The sequence below is a fragment of the Nyctereutes procyonoides genome, unplaced genomic scaffold, assembly GCF_905146905.1.
Source record: "Nyctereutes procyonoides isolate TBG_1078 unplaced genomic scaffold, NYPRO_anot_genome, whole genome shotgun sequence".
In the NCBI taxonomy this organism is placed as follows: domain Eukaryota; kingdom Metazoa; phylum Chordata; class Mammalia; order Carnivora; family Canidae; genus Nyctereutes; species Nyctereutes procyonoides.
The window spans coordinates 19,842,117-19,869,493 of NW_026575048.1; the positions used below are offsets into that span (position 1 = coordinate 19,842,117).

The following is a 27,377-nucleotide window of genomic DNA, read 5'->3' on the forward strand; positions in this document are numbered from 1 at the left end:
ACTCAGACTTCCAAGGTTAAAAGAAATGTAGAGTCATCCAGTTCCCCAAACAGATGCTTGGATGCCCTATTTCAGGTCAATTTTAAATGTACAAAAATAATAAACATGTAATAATCTTTAACTTACGTGATACATTTATACACATATCTATACAGACACACATGCACAGTATTCATTATCCACAAACAAACTAACTTTAAAACTAAGAACTGATTTTTATGCCATGCTTACCTGACAGAGCACCCAGAACAAAAATGAACTCAACAGCACCCTTATGTTGAAAAATAGGGAGTTTAGAAATCACTAAATGAATAAATAGTCTTGGTAGGTTTTTAATCACTGGAAATTGTTGTATTCTTAGAAACCCCTTCATTTAAATAAATAAATAAATAAATAAATAAATAAATAAATAAATAGTTTTTGTTTTTTTAAAGAAACCCTTTCATTAAAGTCTTTAGCTTGCTATCTCTCGGTCATGTTACCAGCAATTCTTCCAACAAGAAATTAATTTCAGTAACAACTATCTACTTTTAAAAAGGTAATTACTGGGGGGATCCCTGGTGGCTCAGCGGTTTGGCGCCTACCTTCGCCCCAGGGTGTGATCCTGGAGACCCGGGATTGAGCCCCACACATCAGGCTCCTTGCGTGGAGCCTGCTTTTCCCTCTGCCTGTGTCTCTGCCTCTCTTTCTCTGTGTCTCTCATGAATAAATAAATAAAATATTAAAAAAAAAAAAAGCAATCTGGGATGCCTGGGTGGCTCAGCAGTTGAGCATCTGCCTTCAGTTCATGGCGAGATCCCAGGATCCAGGATCCAGGATCCAGTCTCACACTGGGCTTCCTGAGGGGAGCCTGCTTCTCCCTCTGTCTATGTCTCTGCCCACCACCCCTCTCTCTGTGTCTCTCATGAAAAATAAATAAATCTTTAAAAAAAAAAAAAAAAGGTAGCAATCTGGGGAGCCTGGGTGGTTTAGCACTGCCTTCAGCCCAGTGCCTGATCCTGAAGACCCAGGATTGAGTCCCACGTCAGACTCCCTGCATGGAGCCTGCTTCTCCCTCTGCCTGTGTCTCTGCCTCTTTCTCTCTCTCTGTGTCTCTCATGAATAAATAAATAAAAATCTTAAAAAAAAAAAAAAGATACTGAGATTTAAAAAAAAGAAAAGGTAGCAATCTGATGTATCCATAGTTTAATGAATTCACTTCTTCAAACTATTTTCCTCCCCAATCATAATATGAAACAAATGCAAAAGAATCACTGGAGAATGAATGGGTATGCAGGGAAATTTTTAAACAGGCATTTTTGGAGAAGCCTAGTTGGAACCCCAAAATGAAAGGTGAGGATCAGTAGAGTAGTAAAAGGGCACAAAACAAGTAGAAGAGTAATCTAGGACTTGGAGAGGGAGGTCACAGAAATAAACACAGACTCTGAAAAATTTGTGTAGCCTATCTATCCTCTCGTCTTTATCTTCCCATTATTGCCGTTTCCCCACTATTGTTTTTTCAAAAGCATGCTTTGTCCAGTACCATTGAGATGTGAGCAAAACCATTTCAACCAAAGGGGAAAAAAACCAAACAGGAAAAATATGGTCCAGTGGTTCTGTTTTATTTGATTAACTGATTGATAGATCCTGCTTTAAAGTAAATAAATGGAACAACAAGGTTCAATTTTATTTAGATTGGAAATCACAAACTCTCAATAGAGAAGGACTTCGGAGAACACCGTAACTTTTCACCCGAGAAATACAAAAGATTTCTTTAAGAGCATTACTCAATCTCCTCAACCCACTCAAAAGTGAGGCAAAAGTGAGACATATTTTAGAGTCAGACAGATGTGGATTCAAGTTTTATCACTAACTAGTTATATAACTTCTCATTGATTCTATGTCTTTATGAAATAAATACTTCAGAGGGTTTAAGATTAAATAAATCATAAGCATAAACTATCTGACTCCTATCTTAGCCAATAGCCATTTCTACTATTAACTAAAACATTTTGCTTTTCAATCTTATGAGAAACACATAGTAAAAAAAAAAAAAAAAAATACAGACTTTAAGAGAAATGCAATCCTCTTAAGAAAGGTCACTGTACTGCATATAAAACAGTATCATCAACTGCCATTGTTTCAGCTCATCAGGATGCTAACTTGTCTTAACTGGCTGGGCCAAGTTCATGAACAATAAGCAAATGTCTCTAAACTAAAGAGGTACAGAGGGTTGCATATGAGGACATACTATTTAGGGTAAAAGAAATATTGGTGAAGAAAACAAACTAAAAATAGAATACTTGTAAGCAAGTAAGTAAGTAAATGAATGAATGAATGAATGGCTATGTCAACACAGAAAAAAGCCAATTCAGTAAAAGATCCAAACTATTCATTTTAACCTATTCTAGCCTGGTGTCATTCCCATAGAGAATTTACCAATATTCTCTCTAAATCAAAGCATAAACATATATTTTCAATCATACAGTCATAAAGCAAATGTTAACTCACACATTTTTCAACTTGAAATATTTTCTGCAGAACACTAGGCAGCCCAATGGTAGTAAGTCAAATGATAAAATTTTAACAAAATTAAATGTTGGTTTCTAAAACTATGACCAAATAATGATTATTACAAACAGCAAAGACAAAAAGAGCACATATAATAAATATTTACATAAGAATCTCATGCTTATTTAGTTTCTGGACTATTTAATTTTATAAAATAAAAATCATGCATCCAAAGGTGAGTTCAATTAAACTTATAGAGGACACTTATCATTGTATACACTTCCTTAGAATAAAATAATACTTCTTACCTTCTGGATTTGGAATGCATCCCAAGAAAATGAAAGAAAGAAAAAAAAAACTTTTAATTTTAACAATAAAGTCAAAAAATAACCTCTCCCTTTCCCTCCCAGCAATATCCACAATTCAATTAGTGCCCTCCTCCTGCTTTGCTTTATAAAACATTCATTTCTTCTTTAGAATTTAAGTTAAGCCCAAAATATCTTTGTCTAAAAATGCACAGTTAAACTCAGCTAAATAATCAAACATTTCAGACAGCAGTTGCGATACCTTAATTATGTGGCATACTAAAACTATTAAAGCAGTTTGGAGTTAAATGTGGATACAGTGAATATTCTTTATATTCCTCCCATGCATTTCAATTTCAAGGAGCCATCATAAAGCCACCAGCTATGGGCCCTAAGGCTTACTAGCCCCCCTTTGATCCATAATGAACTCACACTACCATGAAGCTAAATAACAATGGATATGGATATTCTTTTCTGTCAATATGCAAGCAGTTGAGGGTTTTTGTTTTCTCATTATTAATCCTTTTTTTTTTTTTTTAATTTATGACAGGCACACAGTGAGAGAGAGAGAGAGGCAGAGACACAGGCAGAGGGAGAAGCAGGCTCCATGCACCGGGAGCCCGATGTGGGATTCGATCCCGGGGCCCCAGGATCGCGCCCCGGGCCAAAGGCAGGCACCAAACCGCTGCGCCACCCAGGGATCCCTATTAATCCTTTTTGACATCCCTACAAGGTTTGTGTGCTTGAGAGTAGACTGCAATGGGTAGATAAAGAAAACACAGGCTGAACTCAAAGTCAGCTAATTTTTAGATAAATATGGTTATCAATGTAATCAACAATGTTCTTCACTCTTAAACTGAGTTCTTTCTAATAAATCACTGTAAAGCAATTCAGCTTGGCAAACAGTCCAATGACCTACTATGCAGAGATAATGATTTCTGCTGAAAAGTAGTAGAAAATGTTGACTTTTATTTCCCTTGCTACACATTTAAATAAGAACAGACGGGGAAAAAAATAGGTGCTAGGATTAGTTTCTGGTATGAGATGAGCTAAAACATATTTTTAATCCATGTGAGAGAGATTATTTTGTTCATAAGTAAATATATTCATACTAATCAAATTCAACTGGGACTCCTTCAAAAAGGTAAAATTTCAACCTGGCAAATGTTTACTGAACATGGTGTTTGCTAGATGGTTCCCAGGATTCTTTACAATTCCAACTTTAATTAGCAATAATCGTGCCTCAGATAAACCTCATTGGCTACGATACTGCCACTGCGCAAAGCTTACAATTCCAACTTTAAAGGAGCTTACTTGGGACGCAAGACTGAAACATTAAAAAAAAAAAAAAAAAACAGAAAAGCAATTCCTTGTTAGGGAAGAAACTGGAGCTCTACAAAACAACAACATAAATATCTATTAAAATATTAAAATATTAAAATATTCCATACTATAAGTTCTTTAAAAATGTACTGGCCATTGGGTGGTTCAGTCAGTTAAATGTCTGGCTCTTGATCTCAGCTTAGTCTTGATCTCAGGATCATGAGTTCAAGCCCCACTGGAGGCTCCACCCAGTGTAGAGCCTACTTTAAAAAAAAAAATGTACTGGCCCTTTCAGAAGCCTAGTTATTATAATGGCTGAAGTTTTTGTTTCAAATTCTTCCAGAAAGCAATTAACAGACAGCAACTATCCTAAAGTTATTATATGTCAGCATATAATGTAAGTTTAATTTGAAAAAGAGAGCAAATAGACTAATCAGAAGAGTAGGAAAAACTAGGGATATACAGGCAGTATGATATACAAATAAAAACTAGAAGCAATTAGCCTGGGTTTCTAGTTTCACAGAACCAGTTGTATGACCTTGACCAATTTCCATGGGCCCTTCAATAATAAAATGAGATATTAAAATTTTTTTTAATTTAAAAAATTAAAAAAATAAAATGAGAAATAATGATAATATCCCAATTATCTTTTCTAGCTATAACATTTTGTGACTGAAATAATGTGACTGGTTTACACAAGGGGCTGAGGAGGGAGGAAAGGGTGAGGAATGCCAAGAGACTATCCTTTTAATTGGGGCCATGATGTTGTAAATAAATAGATAAACTTTACTTGCAAGAAACCCTCAATCACATCGTCTGCTTGGCCTCACATCTGCCAATACACGAGAGAGGCAGAGACACAGGCAGAGGGAGAAGCAGGCTCCATGTAGGGAGCCGGACGTGGTAACTGGATCCTGGGTCTCCAGGATCACACCCCAGGCTGCAGGTGGCACCAAACCGCTGCACCACCAGGGCTGCCCAATGATAGGAATTTAAAGGCTAGGTAGTTGGCTACTCTCTTATTAGTGCATAACTTATTCTCCCACATCAATTTTACGGTGTACAAGATTCAAATTCATGCCTCATCAAAATTATTATTATATATCAAGAGCCCTTGGGACCACTCATGAGTGATATAATTCAGAAAATACTCAATCTGTGAATGATAAATTCATAAAACCAAAAATCTTCCTAATTTCTTTGGTCTACTAATTTTTTCTAAGGTTTTTTATTTATTTGACAGAGAAAGAGCACAGGTGGAGACAGAGAGGGAGAAGCAGACAGACTCCCTGCTAATCAGGGAGCCCAATGTGGGGCTCAATGCCAGGACCCTAAGGATCATGACCCAAGCAGAAGGCAGACACTTAACCTTACTAAGCCATCCAGGCACCCCTCATCTTCTACTTATGAGTGGAAAGAAAAACTAGTAAGAGAATACGGTCTCAGAAAATAATTATTTTGTTATTTTTCTCCTTTCCTAAAAACTCTCTTTCTCTACTAGCAGAAATAAGAAGAGTCAAGGTAATACAGCTAAGGATGAACAAGGCAGGTTAAGAAAACTTGGGGGATGGGATCCCTGGGTGGCGCAGCGGTTTGGCGCCTGCCTTTGGCCCAGGGCGCGATCCTGGAGACCCGGGATCGAATCCCATGTCGGGCTCCCGGTGCATGGAGCCTGCTTCTCCCTCTGCCTGTGTCTCTGCCTCTCTCTATCTCTCTCTCTCTCTGTGACTATCATAAATTTAAAAAAAAAAATTTTTTTTTAAAAAAAGAAAGAAAACTTGGGGGAAAAGATAAAAATGTAGTGAACCAAAGGGGTACCTGCACCCCAATGTTTATAGCAGCAATGTCCACAAGAGCCAAACTATGGAAAGACCCCAGATATTCATCAACAGATAAGTGGATAAAGATGTGTGTATACACACACACACACAAACACACACACACACAATGGACTACTACTCAGCCATCAAAAAAAAAAAAAAGAAATCTTGCCATTTGCAGTAACATGGCTGGAACTACAGGGTATTATGCTAAGCAAAATAAGTCAATCAGAGAAAGACAATTATCATATGATCTCACTTATATGTGGAATTTAATAAACAAAACAGAGAATCTTAGGGGAAGAGAGGGAAAAAAATGAAGACAAAATCAGAGAAGGAGACAAACCATAAGAGACTCCTAATCACAGGAAACAAACTGAGGGCTGCTGGAGGGGAGGGAGGTAAGGGGATGGGGTAACTGGGTGATGGACATTAAGGAGGGCACATGATGTAATGAGCACTGGGTGTCATATAAGACTGATGAATCACTGAACTCTACCTCTGAAACCAATAATATGCTATGTTAATGAAATTATTTTAAAAAAAATTTTAAAAGGAAAGAAAACTTGGGGGGTAGGTGGCAGGCACTAAAAGCAATGGCTACTTTAGAAGGAAAGCTTGAAGTCCTACACTAATGCCATAAAAGTACATTGTAAATATCAGTGGCTGCCACAACTGATGAAGGGAAAAAACTGTACAAAAGACGAGGGAAAGAAGTAGTAATGGGTGACAACAGTAAGGATTAGCAAGAATGATGTCACAGCATACGTAAGCATTTGACTTACAGACTGTTCTATGTATGTTTTACCCATAGTATGCATACTTAACTTGTGTTTAGTTGTTTTCTTCCTATCAAGCCACATGTCTAATTTGTACCTAGTCTCTTGAGTACTTAGCTCTTAGATATATACTACAATGCTGAAATAATAAAATGCCTAAGATTGACTTCAAAACAGTGTGGGGTAGGAGGACCATTTACAATTTAGCTGGAGGATATACACTTTTGTTTTAATTTTCTAACAGTAAAAATTTGTATTTAAATAACTGTCTTCAGTACCTACCTTATTAACCTAGACTTGTGACGTAAGTATATTATCATGACAGGAAAAGAGTGGATTCTTGGATTCTATAACACACCAGGAGAACTCTTTACTCACTAATGTCCAAGGCAGGTATTAGGTATTTATCTCTGGCAATGCATACCTACTCTACAGCTCCAGATCATGTTACCTTTTAACTGCTATCTTGAGATTTACAACATAACCATGTCCTGCATCTGAATACTTTCTCACCCCTCTTGAGGTTCAAAATTTTTTTTTCAAAACGTTTTTTTGAGGGATCCCTGGGTGGCGCAGCGGTTTGGCGCCTGCCTTTGGCCCAGGGCGCGATCCTGGAGACCCGGGATTGAATCCCACGTCGGGCTCCCGGTGCATGGAGCTTGCTTCTCCCTCTGCCTGTGTCTCTGCCTCTCTCTCTCTCTCTCTCTCTCTCTCTCTCTCTCTGTGACTATCATAAATTAAAAAAAAAAAAAAATTAAAAAAAAATTAAAAAAAAAACGTTTTTTTGAACCCACAAGTATATGCTTAGTGAATCCTTTATCAGTTCCTCACTTGCCCAGTTTAATTCCTCACTTCTTTTCTATAGTAAATGGCAGCTATGCAATCCAGAAATCCAGAAATAATTTATTTCCTCCTTCCTTTTACCTCCCCCATCAATCCAACAGCAAGTCTTGAAATATGTATCTCAAATCAGTATATTCTCTCCAGCACTATTCACGTAATCCAAACCACCACATCTTGTCTACTCTAGTAAAACAATCCTTCATTAGTCTCCTTAACTCCTTCAACTCCTGACTGCTGCAGTAGTTCTTCATAAAGCACATTCACATATACACAGTTCTCTAAATCATTAATTCAGACTACACATCATCTTGTAATTATCAGATCCAAAATTCTGAGGTAGGTATATGATTTCCCTTTGAGGACTGACTACACATTTGGACAGAGCAATGCTTATACATTTACCCTCAGCAATGGATTCATACTGGTTTGCTGTGTTCTACTCACATCTACTTACTTATTTGGTTCAAAAAACAAACTCCAATTATGGAACTAGTCAACACAGAGGTTCCAAATACTAGTCATAAAACATTTGTTAAATAGCCTACACCAGATTACCTGTGATAAATCCCCTTATAGTAATTTTTTAAATGACTACAAAAAAAAGCTACACCAAAATCTAGAATTTTGCCTAAGTCGAAGAAACACACAAATGATTTTGAACTAAAATTTGTGGGTTAATTCACGCTTCCATGAATTCTATGAATCTCAGGCTCAATTCAATTTCATAATCTAAACTTGACCAAGTTGTGGGCACCTGGGTGGCTCAGTCAGTTAAGCCCCTGCCTTTGGCACAGGTCACAATCCTGGGGTCCTGGGATTGGGCTCCCTACTCAGCAGGGAGTATGTTTCTCCTTCTGCCCCCCACCCTGCTCATGTGTGCTTGCACACGCTCTATCTTTCTTAAATAAATAAAATCTTTAAAAAATAAAAAAATAAAAGTAAAATTGACTAAAAGAGACTTGGTAAAGACAGAACAGACCCAAGAGCCTCTCTCCCTCTGGCTGGTTCCAACTAAAACCTGTGGACAAAAGTACAAAAACCAACTTCCCAAAGTGTGTACACAGATGTTCACAGTGGCATTATTCATAATAGCCAAAAAGTGAAAATAATTCTAATGTCCATCAATTGATAGGACAAGGCCCTGGGCTGAAGGTGGCATTAAACCACCGAGCCACCCGGGCTGCCCAACTTTAATGCCTTTAATGTACTTATACCTAACAACAAATATTCAAAATACATGAAGCAAAAACCAAAAATACTAAAAAGAGAAAGACAAATAAACAATTATAATTGTAGAATTCAACAGCCTTGGGGCACCTGGGGTGGCTCAGTCAGGTTAAGTGTCTGCCTTCAGCTCAGGTCATGATCTCGGGGCCCCCAGATCAGGCCCTGCCTCCAGCTCCCTGCTCAGTGGGGGAGTCTGCTTCTCCCTCTCCTGCTGCCCTTGTCTTCCCCCCTCCCCAAATTGTGTTCTCTTTCTTTCTTGGTCACTCTCTCTCTCAAATGAATAAATAAAATCTTAAAAAAAAAAAAAGGAAGAAAAGGAATTCAACAGCCTTTTTTCAAAATAAAACAAACAGAAAATCAGAAGAAGATCTAAACAACCTTATTAACCAATATGACATAACTGACATTTATAGAACACTCTACCCCAAACCAGCAGAAAACACACATGCTTTACAAACATGCATGGAACATTTACATATACCAAGACAGACCATATCCTGAGCCATAAAATGATAAAAACCTGACAAGAACAACAGAAAAAAAGAAATAAAATCTGGTTTCTTTCTTAAAGAATAATGAAATTAATAAATCTCTAGCGAGACTGAAAAGATAACTGATGAAAAACACAAATCACCAATATCAGGAATGAAACAGAAGTGACACCATAGATTATACAGCCTTTCAAAGGACAGTGAGGGACTAGTACAAATAACTTAGCTCCCAATCAATTTGGCAAATCAGAAGAAATGGATAAAAAATTCCTCAAAAACTATCAACTACCCAAACTCAACCATGTAAAACAGATAATCTGCATAGTCCTATAGCCATTAAAGGAATCAAATTTTTATTTAAAAGCTCCTGAAAAAGAAACTTCTAAGTCCAACCTGTTTCGATTGAGAATTCCACCAAATAAAGAACACAAATTTCACACAATATCCTCCAGAAAAGAGAAGGTCTCGAGAACACTTCTCAAATACTTTTATGAGACCTATGTTACTTTTGAGACCCAAGCCAGACAGTAACTGTACAGAAGTCAGAAAACTGCAGACTAACATCTCTTGTGGACCCGAAAACAAAAATCTTCAATAATGTTAAAACAAACCAAATGCAGTAGTGTATAAAATACATTATATACACCACAACCAAGCAGGATTACAGGTGTGCAAAGATGGCTCAGTATTCAAAACTCAACCCCCATAATACCATATAAGCAGGCTAAGAAAAAACATAGGAGATTTTGAAAGACTATCAAGATTTTTTTCATAAAAAAGTGAAGATAAAAGATTGCTCTATGTCCTATGGTGAGAAATCTTAGATCCTGTACAGAGAACAGCAGTGTATCTATTTAGCTGGAGTGAAGATGGAAACAAATCATTGTGGGGGGCCATACAATGATCTCAGTTATTCTACTGAAAAACTACTGACAGCTGCTGTGCTAGTTATCAATTTATTGACTTTTAGCTCCAAATCCAACCTTCTTTGTCTTTCTCCTAGTGGAGCTGGACCCTATAAACACTCCTCCTTTGCCAGCTGGCTCGATGTTAAGTTTTGTCAGCAGAGAACTGGAGGAACACTGCAGAATGAAAGGGGACTTTCTTTCTGGTTTTACTGTGCCCTTGCCTGCCTGTTCTTATGGCAGGCAGCACCCAGCAACATGAGGAACACTTAGTGGCACCTAACCTTCAGCAAGGTTCAGCTGAATGACTGTGGGTGGCTTCCCAGAAAATTCTGCTGGTGCCTCAGCCGGCTCCCGAGTGACTGTGGGACAGATGCCCAACAGGAGGCTTTCCAGCAAGTTCTACTAATGCCCAGTAGGCAGATTCCTATTTGCCAGCCCAGGCTACAGCACCAGTGATCTTTGTCATCCACTGGACCAAACCCCACCTACTCCATTAAGATCTGAATCACAACCTAGGGACATAGAGGGAGATTCTTGAAAGTTACTCTTTCCTAGAGCATACTGCCCTCAGCCCTAAGTTACTAGTTGCTCTCTTTAAATAGTTTCTGGTTAACCAATTAACAACTTAACCAGTTAACTTAATAACTTCCCTGTTTAAATTACCATATAGCTTCCATCTGCTGACCAGATCCTGAGACTTATAAAACCGCAAAGGTCAAAGACTGCAAAAAACATCGCTAAAAAACTCTTTAAAAAAAAAAAAAAAGATTTATTTTTATTTATTTATGATAGAGAGAGAGAGAGAGAGAGAGAGAGAGAGAGAGAGAGAGAGAGAGAGAGAGAGAAGCAGGCTCTATGCCAGGAGCCCGACGCGGGACGTCGATCCCGGGACTCCAGGATCGCGCCCTGGGCCAAAGGCAGGCATGAAACCGCTGAGCCACCCAGGGATCCCCTAAAAAACTCTTTTAAGTTCTTAAAGGGACAAGTACAGCCAAAAGCCAATCACCTCATTTTTCATACTTTTTTTGTTCGTTAGTTGTGGCAAAATATACATAACATGCAAGTTACCATTTGAACCATTTATAAGTGTAGATTGCAGTGGCATTGAATACACTCACAATGCTGTGCAATCATTACTGTCCATTTCCAGAATTTCTTCATTATCCCAAAAACAAACTCTGTACTAATTTAAACAATAACTTTCTATTCTTCTCTATTCTTAGCCCCTAGTAAACTCTATTTTACTCTCTGTCTCTGTGAGTTTGCCTGTCCTAAGTAACTTACATAAAAGGAATCATACATTTGCCCTTTTTTTCCTGTTGCCACATCACTATTTGACCTTTGTGTCTATCTTATTTCACTTAGCACGTTTTTCAGGTTCATACACACAGAATTTCAATCCTTCATAAGGCTGAATAATATTCCACCATTTGATGGACATTTGGGCTATTTCCACTTTAATGTTATGCAATAGCAGGGCACCTGGGTGGCTCAGTCAGTTAAGCATCTGCCTTTGGCTCAGGTCATGATTTTGGGGTCCTGGGATCAGCCCCAAGACGGGCTGGGCTCCCTACTCAGCAGGGAGTCTGCTTCTCCCTCTCCCTCTGACCCTCACTCAGCTCATTCTTTCTCTCTCTCTCAAATAAATAAATTAAATTAAATGTTAAAAAAAATTAAGTGAGCCTCTTCAGAATGGGGAACACAGGGAAAACTACAAAGGGAAACGAGAAATGAAAGCCATGTACTGAGAACTGAAGAAGGAAAATAAACTGTAAGAAGTAGCGCATCTTCAATAATGATATTATCTATTTCAGGGCACCTGGGTGGCTCAGTTGGTTAAGTGTCTGCCTTTGGCTTGGTTTGTGATCCCGGGGTCCTGGGATCGAGCCCCATATCGGGTTCCCAGCTCAACAGGGAGCCTGCTTCTCCCTCTGTCTCTACCCTTCCCCCCGCTTGTGTTCTATCAATCAAATAAATAAATAAAGTCTTCTAAAAAAGATATTATCTACTTCATTCTGTAACCTGTCTAAAAACTTTAATCATTTAATACATCATCACAGCAAGAGAGTGAGTTGTAACTGCATCTGAATGTGATCTTCCAACCACTGATACTTCATATATGCATTAATTAGAAGGCTTTCAGTGTCTGGTATATGCCAAGCATAAAAGAGAAAGGGGAAAAAATAACAAATATCACTGCCCTCATGGAGCTACCTTACTGTAAGCTATAAATAAGCTGTATGATTTTTTTAAGATCACAAAAATATGTAATTCCAAGCCTTTAGGTGGTATGCAGAAATAAACAGAACACTATAATAAACTAAAAAATGAAATTTGGGGATCCCTGGGTGGCGCAGCGGCTTAGCGCCTGCCTTTGGCCCAGGGCGCGATCCTGGAGACCCGGGATCGAATCCCATGTCGGGCTCCCGGTGCATGGAGCCTGCTTCTCCCTCTGCCTGTGTCTCTGCCTCTCTCTATCTCTTTCTGTGACTATCATAAATAAATAAAAAAAATTTTTAAAAAAAAAAAATAAAAAAGGAAATTTGCTCTAGTTTGTAAAGTCAGCCAAAGTTCTCTTAAAAAGATGTACTCAAACTGACACCTAAAAAATAAGATGCAACTGAGACAAAAGCACATTCCCTGCTATGAAGGCAGCATATACAAAGACTGAGGCAAGAAACAGCTTCTCTGCATATTTGAGAATTGACAACATATAATATTTAAAGCTATGGGAATGGACAAAATTATACATAAGTTAGAAGGTAATAAGCAAAAAAACTGAGAAGGAAGAAGGAGGAATGTTTGTGGTCACTTCAGGTAACAAAACAGTTTCAAGAAGGAACCAGTATTTGGCTATGTTAAATAATTCTAAGAAATAAGAATCAGGAACTACAAGTCCCATGGAATTAACAAAATGGAAGTCACTGCTGACTTAGAAAGAACTGCTTTATGGTCACATAACTGCATCACAACAATGTAATTTAATCAAGAACAGCTACTTATAAATTGTTATCACTAAACAAAGCCAGAAGCTATTTTTGATGACTACCATCTTGCTTTTTCTAAAGTTCTTTTTTTCACCTTCTTTACTATTCTTTACTTATTTACTATTCTTGCCTGCTTCCAAGAAATGATAATGACAAGTATAAAGTCATAGACCCTTGGTACATTGGAGCTACACGACTCTCCAAATGGCATTTAGATCTAAGGGACTGATGGGAATCTGGTTTCTGTATACCAGACATCCTGATCTATTTCCCCAGTGTATCAAAAGTCTAATATTAAGGAAAAAATGAAATCTCTTACTCATCCTATTCAATAACCCAATAGCGTTATAAAAGAATAATAAAATACCTTAGTAGAACTTGTTCCTCAGGCCACAAAAATAACTATCTTTTCCCCTGTAGCTTTGTACAAATTGGTGTTATTAAATAGGCTTTATGTGGAGAGTGAGGGGCATCAGGGTAACTGGGTGATGGACATTAAAGAGGGGACATGATGTAATGAGCACTGGGTGTTAATATAAGACTAATGAATCACTGAACTCTACCTCTGAAACTAATAATACACTCTACATTAATTAATTGAATTTAAATTTTTAAAAAAGTAAAAAAAAAAAAAAAAAATACATAGGCTTGGGCAGCCCGGGTGGCTTGGCAGTTTAGCGCCGCCTTCCGGTCAGGGCATGATCCTGGAGACCCAGGATCAAGTCCCACATCGGGCTCCCTGCGTGGAGCCTGCTTCTCCCTCTACCTATGTCTCTGCCTCTCTCTCTCTCTATCTCTCAAGAATAAATAAATTAAATCTTAAAAAAAAAGGCTTTAATTTTATGCTTTAATTTTAATCTAATAAAGCTTATCTAATTCAAATAAAAATTTAGAATTGTGGGCAGCCCGGGTGGCTCCGTGCTTTAGCACCACCTTCAGCCACGGGCGTGATCCTGGAGACCTGGAATCGATTCCCACATCGGGCTCCCTGCATGGAGCCTGCTTCTCCCTCTGCCTGTGTCTCTGCCTCTCTCTCTCTGTCTCTCATGGGTAAATAAATAAAATCTTAAAAAAAAAAAATTAGAATTGTATCATTGATAAAATAAGTGATTAATCTTTTAATTTACAATGTTTAAAAGCTAATTCCTCAAATGCATTTCAATGTTTTTTTTTTTAATTTTTATTTATTTATGATAGTCACAGAGAGAGAAAGAGAGAGAGGCAGAGACATAGGCAGAGGGAGAAGCAGGCTCCATGCACCGGGAGCCCGATGTGGGATTCGATCCCGGGTCTCCAGGATCGCGCCCTGGGCCAAAGACAGGCGCCAAACCGCTGTGCCACCCAGGGATCCCGCATTTCAATGTTTTAATTTACAAATATCCAAACAATTTCTCAGAGACATGTTACATAAAGTGAAATAAAACTAATTTATACTTCATTGTTTCATAGTAATAAAACAAACCTAATTTATTCCCAGCCTACTAACATTTGGCCATAGGTCAAAACAAAATTTTTTAGCTATGTTAGCAAAGGGCCAAAAACTTAATTTTATATTAAAGAAAATAAGAATTAAAATCTAGACATGCGATTGCTTTGTATCAAAAAATACACTAGTGTCCATTTACAAATGTTTCAGCATAGCTCACTACTACTCTGGCAACTGAGCTGAACAATTCAGTGTGGAGGACTGTCCAACACAATGTGAGACATTTAGCATCCCTGTTTGCTGAGCATTAAATGCCACAGTGCTCCCTTCCTTTCTAGACACTTGGAAAACCAAAAATAACCCCCCTTCAAAAAAAAAAAAAACAAAACACCAAAAATAACCCCATAAATTCTAAACACTTTCCCTATGGGTGTTTACACAATACCACCCCTACTGAGAACAACTGGTAGCAGTTTTAAAGCACTGCAACCTTTTCCATTTTAATGAAAATATCTCTCATGTAGACTCCCAGATTTCTACTTTAAGAATACCAACTATATTGACTATTATTTTAACATTTCTTGATAGCAGGGGGAATTGATTATGAAGTGACTATTATACACTATTGTTAATATAAGGCTCTTAAAAAATTAGTGTGTTTTACCTTTGGTCCTGTATTAATTGACCCCAAGCTGTTTTACTTGTGCATAAGATTATTACATGAAATATACACTGCTTTATTAACATCTTTCCCAATTTATTCCTTTTGAACAAGGTACTTCTTCCTAGACTATCTACCTCTAGTCCTCTCTTTGTACTACAGAGTACTTTTTACCTGCTAATGACCAAGCTTATTTTATCAAAAGCCTGAACTCATAGATGAAGGCTTGAAGATGGCTCCATGCTTTCCTAAGAATTAAAGTGCATGGGTTGGACACAGCTAAGAATTTTCTTTTAAACTTACTTGTGGATTTTGTAACTGTGCTATTACTGAAAACTCAAAAGATCTGACAACTAAACAAATCAGAAATTAGCAAAGCAGTTATTACTAAATCATTAATCTTCAGAACTAAGGTACACTGCTATATACTATGAAACACTCTAATCAAGTATTATAATTATTACTAATAATATTTAAATAACTCACCTGATTTCTTTTAGTCCTTCTCTCTGGATAACTTGAAGAATTTCTTTATGACTCATGGGTGTATTGGGGTATTTTTCTAAGACCTGAGAAACAAGTATATAATAATAAATTATTTCTTCTTGTTTTAAGTTCTTATAATTATATATATATATTTCTTATTCTTATTAAAACTATGTATTAATTTCATCCAGCACATACATATCCAGAGATTTTCCATTCCTTATATTTTGGGACAATTAAAAAAAATTAATGGAATATAAACGGGTTTTTCTTTTAGCCACAAACAGTATATCAAGTCCTGAAGCAGAAATGGATCAAAAAGGGTCAGATTAATAACTAAGTTATTTATTACTAATGTGTAATATGAAATTGTTTACTTTCTGCCTCTACCTCCATATCACACGCCTAACTGTAGATCTACTATAGGTACTTAAAGATTAACCATTTTTATATTTCCAGCAAAGCCTCATATGGCATGAATTCTCAATAAATTCTTAGCCAGAAAAAAATGAGTAATATAATTGCAACAATATTAAAAAGGTATCTGTATTTTGGTTCTGGTAAAAAAAAAGGAGTAAGCATAGTTTATCCTTCTCTCAGGGTGAACACAACTAAAAACCTGGAGAGAATGCATGGAGCAGCGATCTAACAACTCTGAAAATGATAGCAATTGGCCTGAAGTAGGAAACCACAACTACAAGTTCTTCTACTAATCCCAAAGTGAGTTTCCTGGTTTTGTTTCCTCTGGGACCACTCAGCCGAGACTCAAAGGCAGTACAAAAGAACTGTTCACTAAATGTAGACAGAAATAGCTCTAAGAATTCTTCTCTTTTTTGGTCTGAAGATTAGTAATACGGCCCCCAGGGAGGCAAGGTTTTCTGGGTTTTTCCCCCTTTCTCTTGATCTGTGTTCCCAATCAAGCCAAAGGCAGCAGCCTTGGCAGTGATACTATCAGCAATGGCTGAACAGGGACCTAAAATTCCAACAAAGCAGAATCCTCCTGGTCCTTTAAGTGTGAATGGAATCCACATGGCTTATATTCTTTCTCTGCCATCCTGTTGTTTAACATCAAAGGTAGATGTGAAGTACAGAGCAAAACAGGAAAATAAAGCCCTACCTGTCTGTCAGGCCACGGGACAAAGAAGGGTCTCAAAATAAATAAATAAATGAATGAATGAATGAATGAATGAATGAATAAATAAATAAATAAAATAATAAAATAAATGAAATAAATAAAATAAAATAAAATAAAATAAAATAAAATAAAATAAAATAAAAAAGGGTCTCTAGGAGCAAGAAAGAATCAAGGAACTTGCAAAGCAAAAGGAGCTCAAGAAAGTGATACTATTAAGTTCTATAAACACTCCTGGGGTCAGTCCAGAGTTATGCATATGTGTATATCTGACCCTAATCATACCATGAGGTTCCCAAATTAGTCACCAGATGGTACACCTACAGATCAGAACAGCTCTGCAAAGGCTTTGAAAACTAGACACTGGAATTTTAGTGCAGAGAAGATGGGTTGGAAACTTGTGTTCTGAACCTAACAAAGTCAAATGAGTGCTTTAAAAATGTCTCGCTCCCCACAGCCCATGCCGCATCACTCTCCTCTTAAACTTGACTTCTTTAAGCATAGTTATAATAGTCGCTTTAAAGTCTTTGATAGGGGCACGTGGGTGGCTCAGTGGTTGAGTGTCTGCCTTCGGCTCAGGTTGTGATCTGAGCCTGCTTCTCCCTCTGCCTAAGTCTCTGCCTCTCTCTGTGTGTCTCTCACAAATATATAAATAAAAATCTTTTAAAAATAAGAAATAAAGTCTTTGATAGTTCCCAACATCTTGGTCATCTTGGGTTTATTGTATGTAGGTGTCTTTTCCCTTATGAGTTCTTAAGATTTTCCCAATTTTTCATTTGTCAAGTGATTTTGGATTGTATTAGACATTTTGATGTTATCTTACTGAATGTTTCTTTAAAACCAATGGAGAGGGACAGCCCTGGTGGCTCAACGGTTTAGCGCCGCCTTCAGCCCAGGGCCTGATTCTGGAGACCCGGGATGGAGTCCCACGTCCCACATCGGCGGGCTCCCTGCTTGGAGCCTGCTTCTCCCTCTGCCTGTGTCTCTGCTGCGCATGCTCTGTGTGTGTGTGTGTGTGTGTCATGAATAAATAAAATCTTTAAAAAAAATCCAATGGAGAATGATGGGGGGGGTGGTTTAAGGGAAATCCGCACTGTTTGTTTCTGTCTGACTTGTTTCACTTAGTATACAGCTTACAAGGTTCATTCCTATTGTCAAAGAGGGCAGACTGCATTCTTTTTCTATGACTGAATAATATTCCATTGTGTACATATAGTAATTTTCTTTATCTGATCATCTGTTGTTAGATACTAAAGTTGTTTCCATGTCTCAGCTATTGCGAATAATGCTGCAATGAATACAGGGGTGCAGATATCGCTCCAAGATAGTGATTTCATTTCCTTTGGATATATACCCAAAAGCGGGATTACCGATAGTTCTATTTTTAATTTTTTGAGAAACCTCCATACTGTTTTCCGTAATGGTTGTACCAACTTATGTAGCACAAAAAAGAGCTTTTACATTGAAATATACACACAAAAGATGGTCAGGTAAGGACACAAAAGACTGATATACCTACTAAAAAAATAAAACCTGAGCCGACAAAAAACATATCTTCCTATAAAAACTATTTTCCTATAGTGCAGCCCAGATAAAATATACAAAATTTTTGTATTTCTCCCTTAATTTGTACATACTTCTAACTGCCTTGTGGTTTATAAACATTGTATAGCCAGGCAGCCCCGGTGGCGCAGCGGTTTGGCGCCGCCTGCAGCCTGGGGTATGATCCTGGAGACCTGGGATCGAGTCCCACATCGGGCTCCCTGCATGGAGCCTGCTTCTCCCTCTCCCTCTGCCTCTGCTTGTGTCTCTGCCTCTCTCTCTGTGTGTCTATGAATAAATAAAATCTTAAAAAAAAATTGTATAGCCATTTCATTTGATCCTCACAACAATCCAAGAAAAGAGCAGCACAGGTTTAGGTATGTCTATTATTACCAGGAACAAAAGTAAGACTTAGAAAAGTTACCCAAAAGGGGGGCAGTGCCTGGGTGGCTCAGTAGTTGAACATCTGCCTTTGGTTCAGGTTGTGATCCCAGGATCCTGGGATCGAGTTCTGCATCAGGCTCCCCACAGAGAGCCTGCTTCTCCCTCTGCCTATGTCTCTGCCTCTGTCTCTCATGAATGAATGAATCAATGAATGAATAAATGAATAAATAAATAAAAAGTTACAAAGCATAGCCTGAACTTGAATGGCAAAACTCTTAATTTCCCAAGCTAAAAAGGATAATAACAATTAATACAAAGCAAATAGTTCAATGACCAAAAAAATCTATTTATTTTATTAACTAAAACATGTACTGGAATGATAAAAAACTGTGCCTCTACTGGACAGGTAGTTTTTACTTGCTGAGGCAAAAATAATAATAATAACAGGATTGCAGAAATGTCACTTACTGTTTTGATTAAGATAGGAATGGGTGGGACCTTCAACTATAATGATCAGATAGAGACCTTTTTCTCACAGGTCTATTTTGAAACATGTCAAGATTAGCTTAATGAAAATGTTAGCCTTCACATATGTCTACAAATTAAGTCGGTATTTTAAAAAGGTAGGTATCAAAAATAAATAAATAAAAATAAAGAGGTAGGTCTCTGGCTCTGTCTTTAGTAATAAGCAAGTAAATAAAAATGAAAAACAAGATCCTGGTGAGGCTTGGGAAGATTTGAGTATTTTGAGTGTGTTTCTCAAACTCTAATATTAATCAGACTTGAGATGCCTGGGTGGCTCAGTCGGTTAAGCATCCAACTCTGGTCATGATCTCAGGGTTGTGAGACAGAGCCCCATGTCAGGCTGGGCATGCAGCCTGCCTAAGATTCTTGCTCTCGGGACGCCTGGGTGGCTCAGCGGTTGAGCGTCTGCCTTTGGCTCATGATCCGGGGGTCCTAGGATCGAGTCCCACATCCGGCTCCCTGCAGTGAGCCTGCTTCTTCCGCTGCCTGTATCTGTCCCTCTCTCTCTGTCTCTCATGAAGAAACAAATAAAATCTTAAAAAAAATTTAAAAAAAAAAGATTCTTACTCTCCCTCTCCCTCACCACCCCCCTTAAAAAAAAAAGTCTAGACAAGGCTGTTTCACCAACTTCCAATGATATCTCATTATATTCTACAAAGGAAGAAATTAATTCCAGGTGCTGAGTTACTATGTACAGACATATACACCATATGTAAAGTAACAAGGGTTTCCCCAATGATAAAATATATTCATTCTAGAAAATTTAGAACATTTTTTTAGAACATATTTCAAAAAGTTTTGTTTACTAATATGTATAAAGGGATTCTGACATGAGAGAATAGGACTTAACATTCTGCCATATTCCCTTCCAGGAGTTTTTCAGTACACTGTACATAGTTGAGATTTTGTCTGCATATAGCAGTTAGTACTGTTTTAATATTATCACAGGCCCATTTTTGCAAATCTTGAGACATTTATTACTGATTTATTTCAAAGTAGCATAATACTCCACTAAATATGTATACACATAGAACACTAGATCACTTAACCCTCATTTCCTATTGTTGCTTATCAGAATAACTTAAGGAGGCATTATATCCTAAGACACTATACCACCACAGGCTTTGAGTAAGACAAATTCTAATTTTATTCCTAACTCTATCATTTAGAGCTCTGTGACTTTTGTAAAGTCAAACTCTGAGCCTCAATTTCATCAGTAAAATGAAAATAAGAACAGTATCTGTAACTCAGGGGTGCCTGGGTGCCTCAGCAAGTTGGGTGGCTTGGATCATGATCCCAGGATTCTGCAACTGAGCCCCTCGTCAAGCTCCCTGTTCAGTGGGCGCCTACTTCTCCCTCTTCCTCTGCCCCGGCTCATGCTTTCACTCTCAATTTCAAATAAATGAATAAAATCTAAGAAAAAAAAATCTTTAACTTATGGAACAGCCACGAGCATCAAAGATAATATTTTATTTTGAGCTGTTTTGCCTAGAACTGAGGAAATAGCAAATTCTCAATAATTGTGTTATTGTTTCTTTTTTTACTGTACAACAAATGCCAAATGTTTCTGATTATTTTTAAAGTTTTCTAACAAGTGGAATTGCTGCATAAAGTTATTTTAATATTGCCAAATTGATATCCACCAGATGTATAGCAGTTTCACTATACCATTAACCAGCACTTATATCATTTTAAAAGTGCTTGGTAACTATTTCAAGTATACATATCTTATAATTTTAAAGTTTTAGTTACTAATGAGGTTGGATTTTTCACGTCATTAGACATTTATATTTCCTCTGTTGAATGACTCTGAGCAATAAGTTACATGATCTAAATAATAAAAGTCAGATTTTTTAAAATTATAAAATTTTTTCACACAACTACAGGAGTGCATCGCTGGTTCAGTCAGTGGAACATGGGACTCCCGGTCTCAGTGTTGTGAGTTTGAGCCCCATGTTAAGGTGTGAAGCCTACTTAAAAAAACAAAAAAATTAGCAACTACATCACAGAAATATCAGAGAGCTGTTTGAACACTAGATATATACTGCTTGTATTCCATTGCATAAAGTAGAATGTTCAGTAATTTTGCCAAGTCTACCTAAACAAAATTTTATTTCCATCAAGTTAAGAGTAAAAATGCACAACTTATTGGCCCAAAGCAGAAAACTACATTAAAAGCATAAGTGCAGGTATAACTAATGCTCCATATTTAGTTGCTATTCTAGGCAGATTCAGTTCCAACAGAGAACTTCCCCTCAAACAATCCATTTGGTTGCCTGAAGAAAACACACTGCCACTAAAATCTATGGGGAACTCTGTTGCGACAAGCTCTGCTTGGGAAAAGTGGGAAGATGTAGAGGTTTTTATAAACCGTACTGAAAAGCACTGGAGTTGACAGAAGACCACTTTGTGCAATAGATGTTATGCTCTCCCTAGTCAAGAACTAGAAGGGACTTCTAGGGAAGTTAATACAATCATCCACCTGGCAATTAAGTTTCACTTTGTTACTATCATTAGGAAATCCTGAATACAAAAATGTGTAACATAAATTTAAATATGGGCACAAGGGGTGTCTGGGTGGCTCAGTTGGTTAAGCATCTGCCTTGGGCTTGGTAATGATCCCAGAGTCCTGGAATCAAGCTCCAAGTAGGGTTCCCCACTCAATGGGGAGCCTGCTTTTCAATCTCTCTCTCTCTCTCTCCCCCTGCCACTACTCCTGCTTGTGCAATCTCTATCTCTAATAAATAAATAAAATCTTTAAATTAAAAACAAAACAAAACAAAACAAAAAAACGGACGCCTGGGTGGTTGAGCATCTTTCTTTGGCTCAGGGCATGATCCCAGAATCCTGGGATCGAGTCCCACATCAGGCTCCCTGCATGGAGCCCGCTTCTTCCTCTGCCTGGGTCTCTGCCTCTCTCTCTCTCTCTCTCTCTCTCTCTCTCTCTCTCTCTCTCGGTTTCTCATGAATAAATAAATCTTAAAAAAAATTTTTTAAATAATAAATAAGAGCACAAATAAAAGATCTGCTTGAGGGGGATCTCTAGGTGGCGCAGCGGTTTAGCGCCTGCCTTTGTCCCAGGGCGCCATCCTGGAGACCCGGGACTGAATCCCACGTCGGGCTCCCGGTGCATGGAGCCTGCTTCTCCCTCTGCCTATGTCTCTGCCTCTCTCTCTCTCTCTCTCTCTCTGTGTGTGACTATCATAAATTAAAAAAAAAAAAAAAAAAAAAGATCTGCTTGATTTTCTTAAATGGTATCAAGTGCTTATAACAAATACTCCTCCCCATACAGATATACAATAGTAAATTGATTGAGACTCTATTTTGGTGTCTGTAAGAGCTATTCATATAAGGGGTTTTGGTTGGAAAAAAATTTTAATTGATGGAAAGTATTCAAGAGTTTCAAAGCACAGGTATAGTGGTCAGCCTGCTTCTAACAGCCCTAAGAATACATCCTAGGTGACTAAAGGCCTTAAATCCCAATCCTTCATTGGTAGAGTGAGTGCTGTAACACTCTCAAAGGTAAGAACATGAAATTAAACATTCTGCAGTATTCTTAACTTACTGTAAGTGGCTGATAAAAGTGGCTTTTGTTATTACTAATCAACTACATGACAACATTGTTTGCCAGTTCACATTCTGATATACTCCCATTTAATCACCAGTGTTCGTTAGAAGGATGAAAAATACAAAAGATAGCATGCTTTTCTCAAGCTACCCCGCCCTTTGACTTTTTATCATTTTCATCACAGATAATTAACAATGCCCTATACTAATAATTCCTGCTGGTAATAAAAAAATAGTACACAAGAAACAAAATTTACAATATGAGATAATTTTACATGAAATGCCAAGACTTCACAATCATATCATGTCATTTCTCTAAACTTCAAATCTTGTTTACATTACAGATATCCAAATATAAAGACTAGATATGAAGACTATTCCGTACGAAAAAAAACAAGTGAAAAATCACTGATTAAGGCACTTGCATTCATATGCGAAATATTTTGATTAATCATAATGAGACTTCTTTGTCTGCCCAAGGAGCTAGAAAATGGAAATTAAAAAATTCTCTGGTGGGGCAGCTGACTGGCTCAGTTGGTATTATATAGCATGCAGGTTTTGATCCTTGGGGTCATGAGTTTGAGCCCAACATTGGGTGTAGAGCCTACTTTAAAAAATAAAAATTGGGTAGCCCCGGTGGCGCAGCGGTTTAGCGCCGCCTGCAGCCCAGGGTGTGATCCTGGAGACCCGGCATCGAGCCCCACATTGGGCTCCTTTCATGGAGCCTGCTTCTCCCTCTGCCTGTGTCTCTGCCTCTCTCTCTCTCTCTCTGTTTCTCATAAATAAATAAATAAATAAATAAATAAATAAATAAATAAATAAATCTTTTTTAAAAAATAAATAAAAATTAAAGATTAAAATTTAAAAATTTTAAAACATAAAAATACATGGAATATAAGAAATAGTGAAAGGGACCATAAGGGAAAGGAGGGAAATTGAGTGAGGAAAAATTAGAGAGGAAGACAAACCATGAGAGACTCCTAACTCTGGGAAACAAAGGGTTGCAAAAGTGGAGATGGGTGGAGGGATAGGATAACTGGGTAATAGGTATCAAGGAGGGCACAAGATGAGATGAGCACTGGGTGTTATACTATATGCTGGCAAATTGAATTTAAGTATTTTTGAAAAGCTTAAAAATACAAAGGGGTGTGTTTTTACTAGGGGTGCCTGGGTGCTCTGTCAGTTAAGCATCCAATTCTTTTTTTTTTTCTTCTAAGATTTTATTTATTCATGAGAAACACAGAGAGAGAGAGGCAGACATAGGCAGAGGGAGAAGCAGGCCCCATGCAGGAAGCCCTATGTGGGACTCGATCCCGGGACTTGGGGATCATGCTCTGAGCCAAAGGCAAATGCTCAACAGCTGAGCCACCCAGGCATACCAGCATCCAACTCTTGATTTCGGCTCTGGTCATGATCTCAGGGTCATTAAGATCAAGCCCCAAGTCTGGCTCTGAGCTTAGCAAGGAGTCTGCTTGAGATCAGGGTCCTGGGATCAAGCTCATGTAGAGCTCTGTGCTCAGCAAAGAGTCTGTTTGTCCCTCTCCCTTGCTCCTGCTCCTCCATGTGCTTGAGCACACTCTTTCTAATAAATAAAATCTTTTTTTTTATTTTTTTTATTTTTATTTTTTATTTTATTTTTTTATTTTATTATAATAAATAAAATATTAATAAAAATAAGTACTAGGCACCTAAAATTAATTTTAATTTAGAAAATTTATGCTAAATTTTCTCAATATTTAGAGCTATATAAATCATTTAGTTTGAGGGATCCCTAGGTGGCTCAGCAGTTTAGCACCTGCCTTTGGCCCAAGGCGTGATCCTGGAGTTCCGGAATCGAGTCCCACATCAGGCTCCCTTCATGGAGCCTGCTTCTGCTTCTGCCTGTGTCTCTGCTTCTCTCTCTCTCCATATCTCTCATGAATAAATAAAAATCTTAAAAAAAAAAAAGTTAAAAAGCCCTTTAAAAAAAAAATCATTTAGTCTGGGGGAGAAACAGAAATGTTTTTCAATTAAAGACTTAAGTACTAGGGCACCTGAGTGGCTCAGTGGTTGAGCATCTGCCTTTTTGTTCAGATCATGATCCTGGGATCCTAGGATTGAGTTCCACATCGGGCTCCCTACAAGGAACCTGCTTCTCCATCTGCCTATGTCTCTGCTTCTGTCTCTCATGAATAAATAAATAAAATCTTAAAAAAAAAAAAAAAAAGACTGAAGTACTCTACTTTTAAATGTTTTATTACAGAAATTCTAAAACATACAAAAGTAAACAGAACACTACAATCAACAATTACAAACATGGCTTATATCTTGTTTCATCTATACCACCAGCCTCTTCTCCAAAAACTGGATTATTTTTTGTAAGATTTATTTATTTATTCATGAAAGACACAGACTGAGAGAGAGAGGCAGAGACATAGGCAGAGCAGAGGGAGAAGCAGGCTCCTTGCAGGGAGCCCAGCCCGATGCAGGACTCGATCTCAGATCCCAGGATCATGACCTGAGACAAAGGCAGGCGCCCAAGCGCTGAGCCACCCAGGCATCCCACAAACTGGATTACTTTGAAGCAAATCTCAAATATTTCATCCATACTTTAGTTATAGCTCCAAAAAAATAAGGACTCATTCTCTAAAAGCAAAAGTACCATTTAAACCTCAAAAAAATAACTATAATTCCTTAATATTAAATTACTTAGACAATATCCACAATTTTCATGAAAATTTTTTTTATTTTTTTTAAAATATCTGTTTCAGAGAGAGCAAGCACGCACACATGAGTGGGACATGCAGAAGCAGAGGAAGAGAGAATCCCACACTAAGCACCATGCCTGATGCAGGGGTCAGTCTGATGACCCAGAGATCAGAATTGGAGCTGAAACAAAAGTCAGTCGCTTAACCAAATGCACCACCGAGGTGCCCCAAAAGAAACTTTTTAAACAGCTGGTTTGTTCAAATCAGTATTCAAAGACCCATACACACCACATTTGGTTAACACATGTCTTAAACTCTCTTTTAATTTTTGGATTTCTCCCCTTTTTTCTTCCAATTTATTTATAGAAGAAACCAGGTAGACTGTACTATTGTTTTCCACATTCTATATTTTGCTAATTGTATAGTCTCTGTCCCTCATATCTCCTGAAAATTAGAATTAACACCTAAGGCCTGCTCAGATTCAGATTTTATTTTAGCAAAAAGACTTCATAGGCAGTGTTATATACTTCCTGTCATACCACATCAGAACACAAAAAATATCTGTGGTCTCTTTTTTTGAAATGACAATTGGAAAGTTTCATATTATAAACTACAACCTATTTTATATTTTTTACAATAAGCTATTATAAAATTTCCCACCAGCATTCCAACATAATTATTTTTGTAGCCACTGATGATCACTACCTTTACTTATTTTATTTAGGTGTTCATAAATGGTGATAAGTCTATTATTCTTTCTTCATTCATCAGCTAGAATCTTTCTAAAAAGAGAAGTTTTCCTCCATCTATTATTTGATTACCTAAAGAATGTACAGTTCATACAGAAAAAAGTTAAGTGCTTAATTCTTTTAATAACTTTCAAAATAATTAGCTGGCTTGCCTAGAATGCTCCAAAAATGAACAGTGAGGTTGGGTTGTTCATTTGAAACATGATTAAAAATATTATGAATAACATTTTCGTGGAATATTATTATGAATTTTAATATACTTTTGTGATTTAATTACTGTATTTCCTCACTTGCAAACTAGTTATTCATAACCATCGTTCACTCAGTATATATGCCATTTGTATGAGTTTATCTTCACATTCAATATATTAAAACGTTAAAACTGGGATGCCTGGGTGGCTCAGCGGTCGAGCGACTGCCTTCGGCCCAGGGCGTGATCCCAGGGTTCCGGGATCAAGTCCCACATCGGGCTTCCTGTGGGGAGCCTGCTTCTCCCTCTGCCTGTGTCTCTGCCTTCTCCCTGTGTCTCTCATGAATAAATAAAATCTTTTTAAAAAAATAAAATAAAACTATAAAATAAATAATAAGGCTTTTACTATCACATTTATTGCGAATATTTTTTTCTAGTTTATCCTCCATCTTTTCATTACTGTGGGTTTTCCATGAAGGTTTTTATTAACATCACATATTACAACTGACTGGTCTTTTCTTTTGATTTATTTTAGCTCTTATACATTTAAGTATAGCTTCTCTCCCTTCAATAGGTTAATATGTATCCACCTTTTCATTTACCTCTAACAATGGAGAAAAGGACAAAATGACCACATTTCTTTCTGAGCAAAAATACTGTATTCCAGTAAATTACTATTACAATACTATTACTATATTGTAAATTCCAGTAAATTACTATTTCAGTAAATTACTATTACAATACTATTACTATATTGTATTACTATTACTGATATATTATTTTACCACAAGTTTAATGTAAACAAAAAGACCACAGTACTTTTACAAAGTATTTAGCTTTCTTTAACCACAGGAG

The 27,377-nt window shown here is 37.4% G+C and overlaps 1 protein-coding gene and 1 pseudogene across 1 annotated transcript in view; both read right to left on the reverse strand.

Annotated features, from left to right (window-relative positions):
- ASXL2 (ASXL transcriptional regulator 2) overlaps window positions 1–27,377 on the reverse strand; it is a 126,779-nt gene that overhangs the window by 63,483 nt on the left and 35,919 nt on the right. The window contains exons 2-3 of the mRNA XM_055327106.1: window positions 15,747–15,829; window positions 13,268–13,270 (exon numbers count right to left, since the gene is read on the reverse strand). Coding sequence (XP_055183081.1) covers window positions 13,268–13,270; window positions 15,747–15,829 — 86 coding nt within the window. The remainder of the gene's footprint in view (window positions 1–13,267; window positions 13,271–15,746; window positions 15,830–27,377) is intronic.
- On the reverse strand, window positions 3,929–4,082 carry LOC129511238 (U4 spliceosomal RNA; annotated as a pseudogene).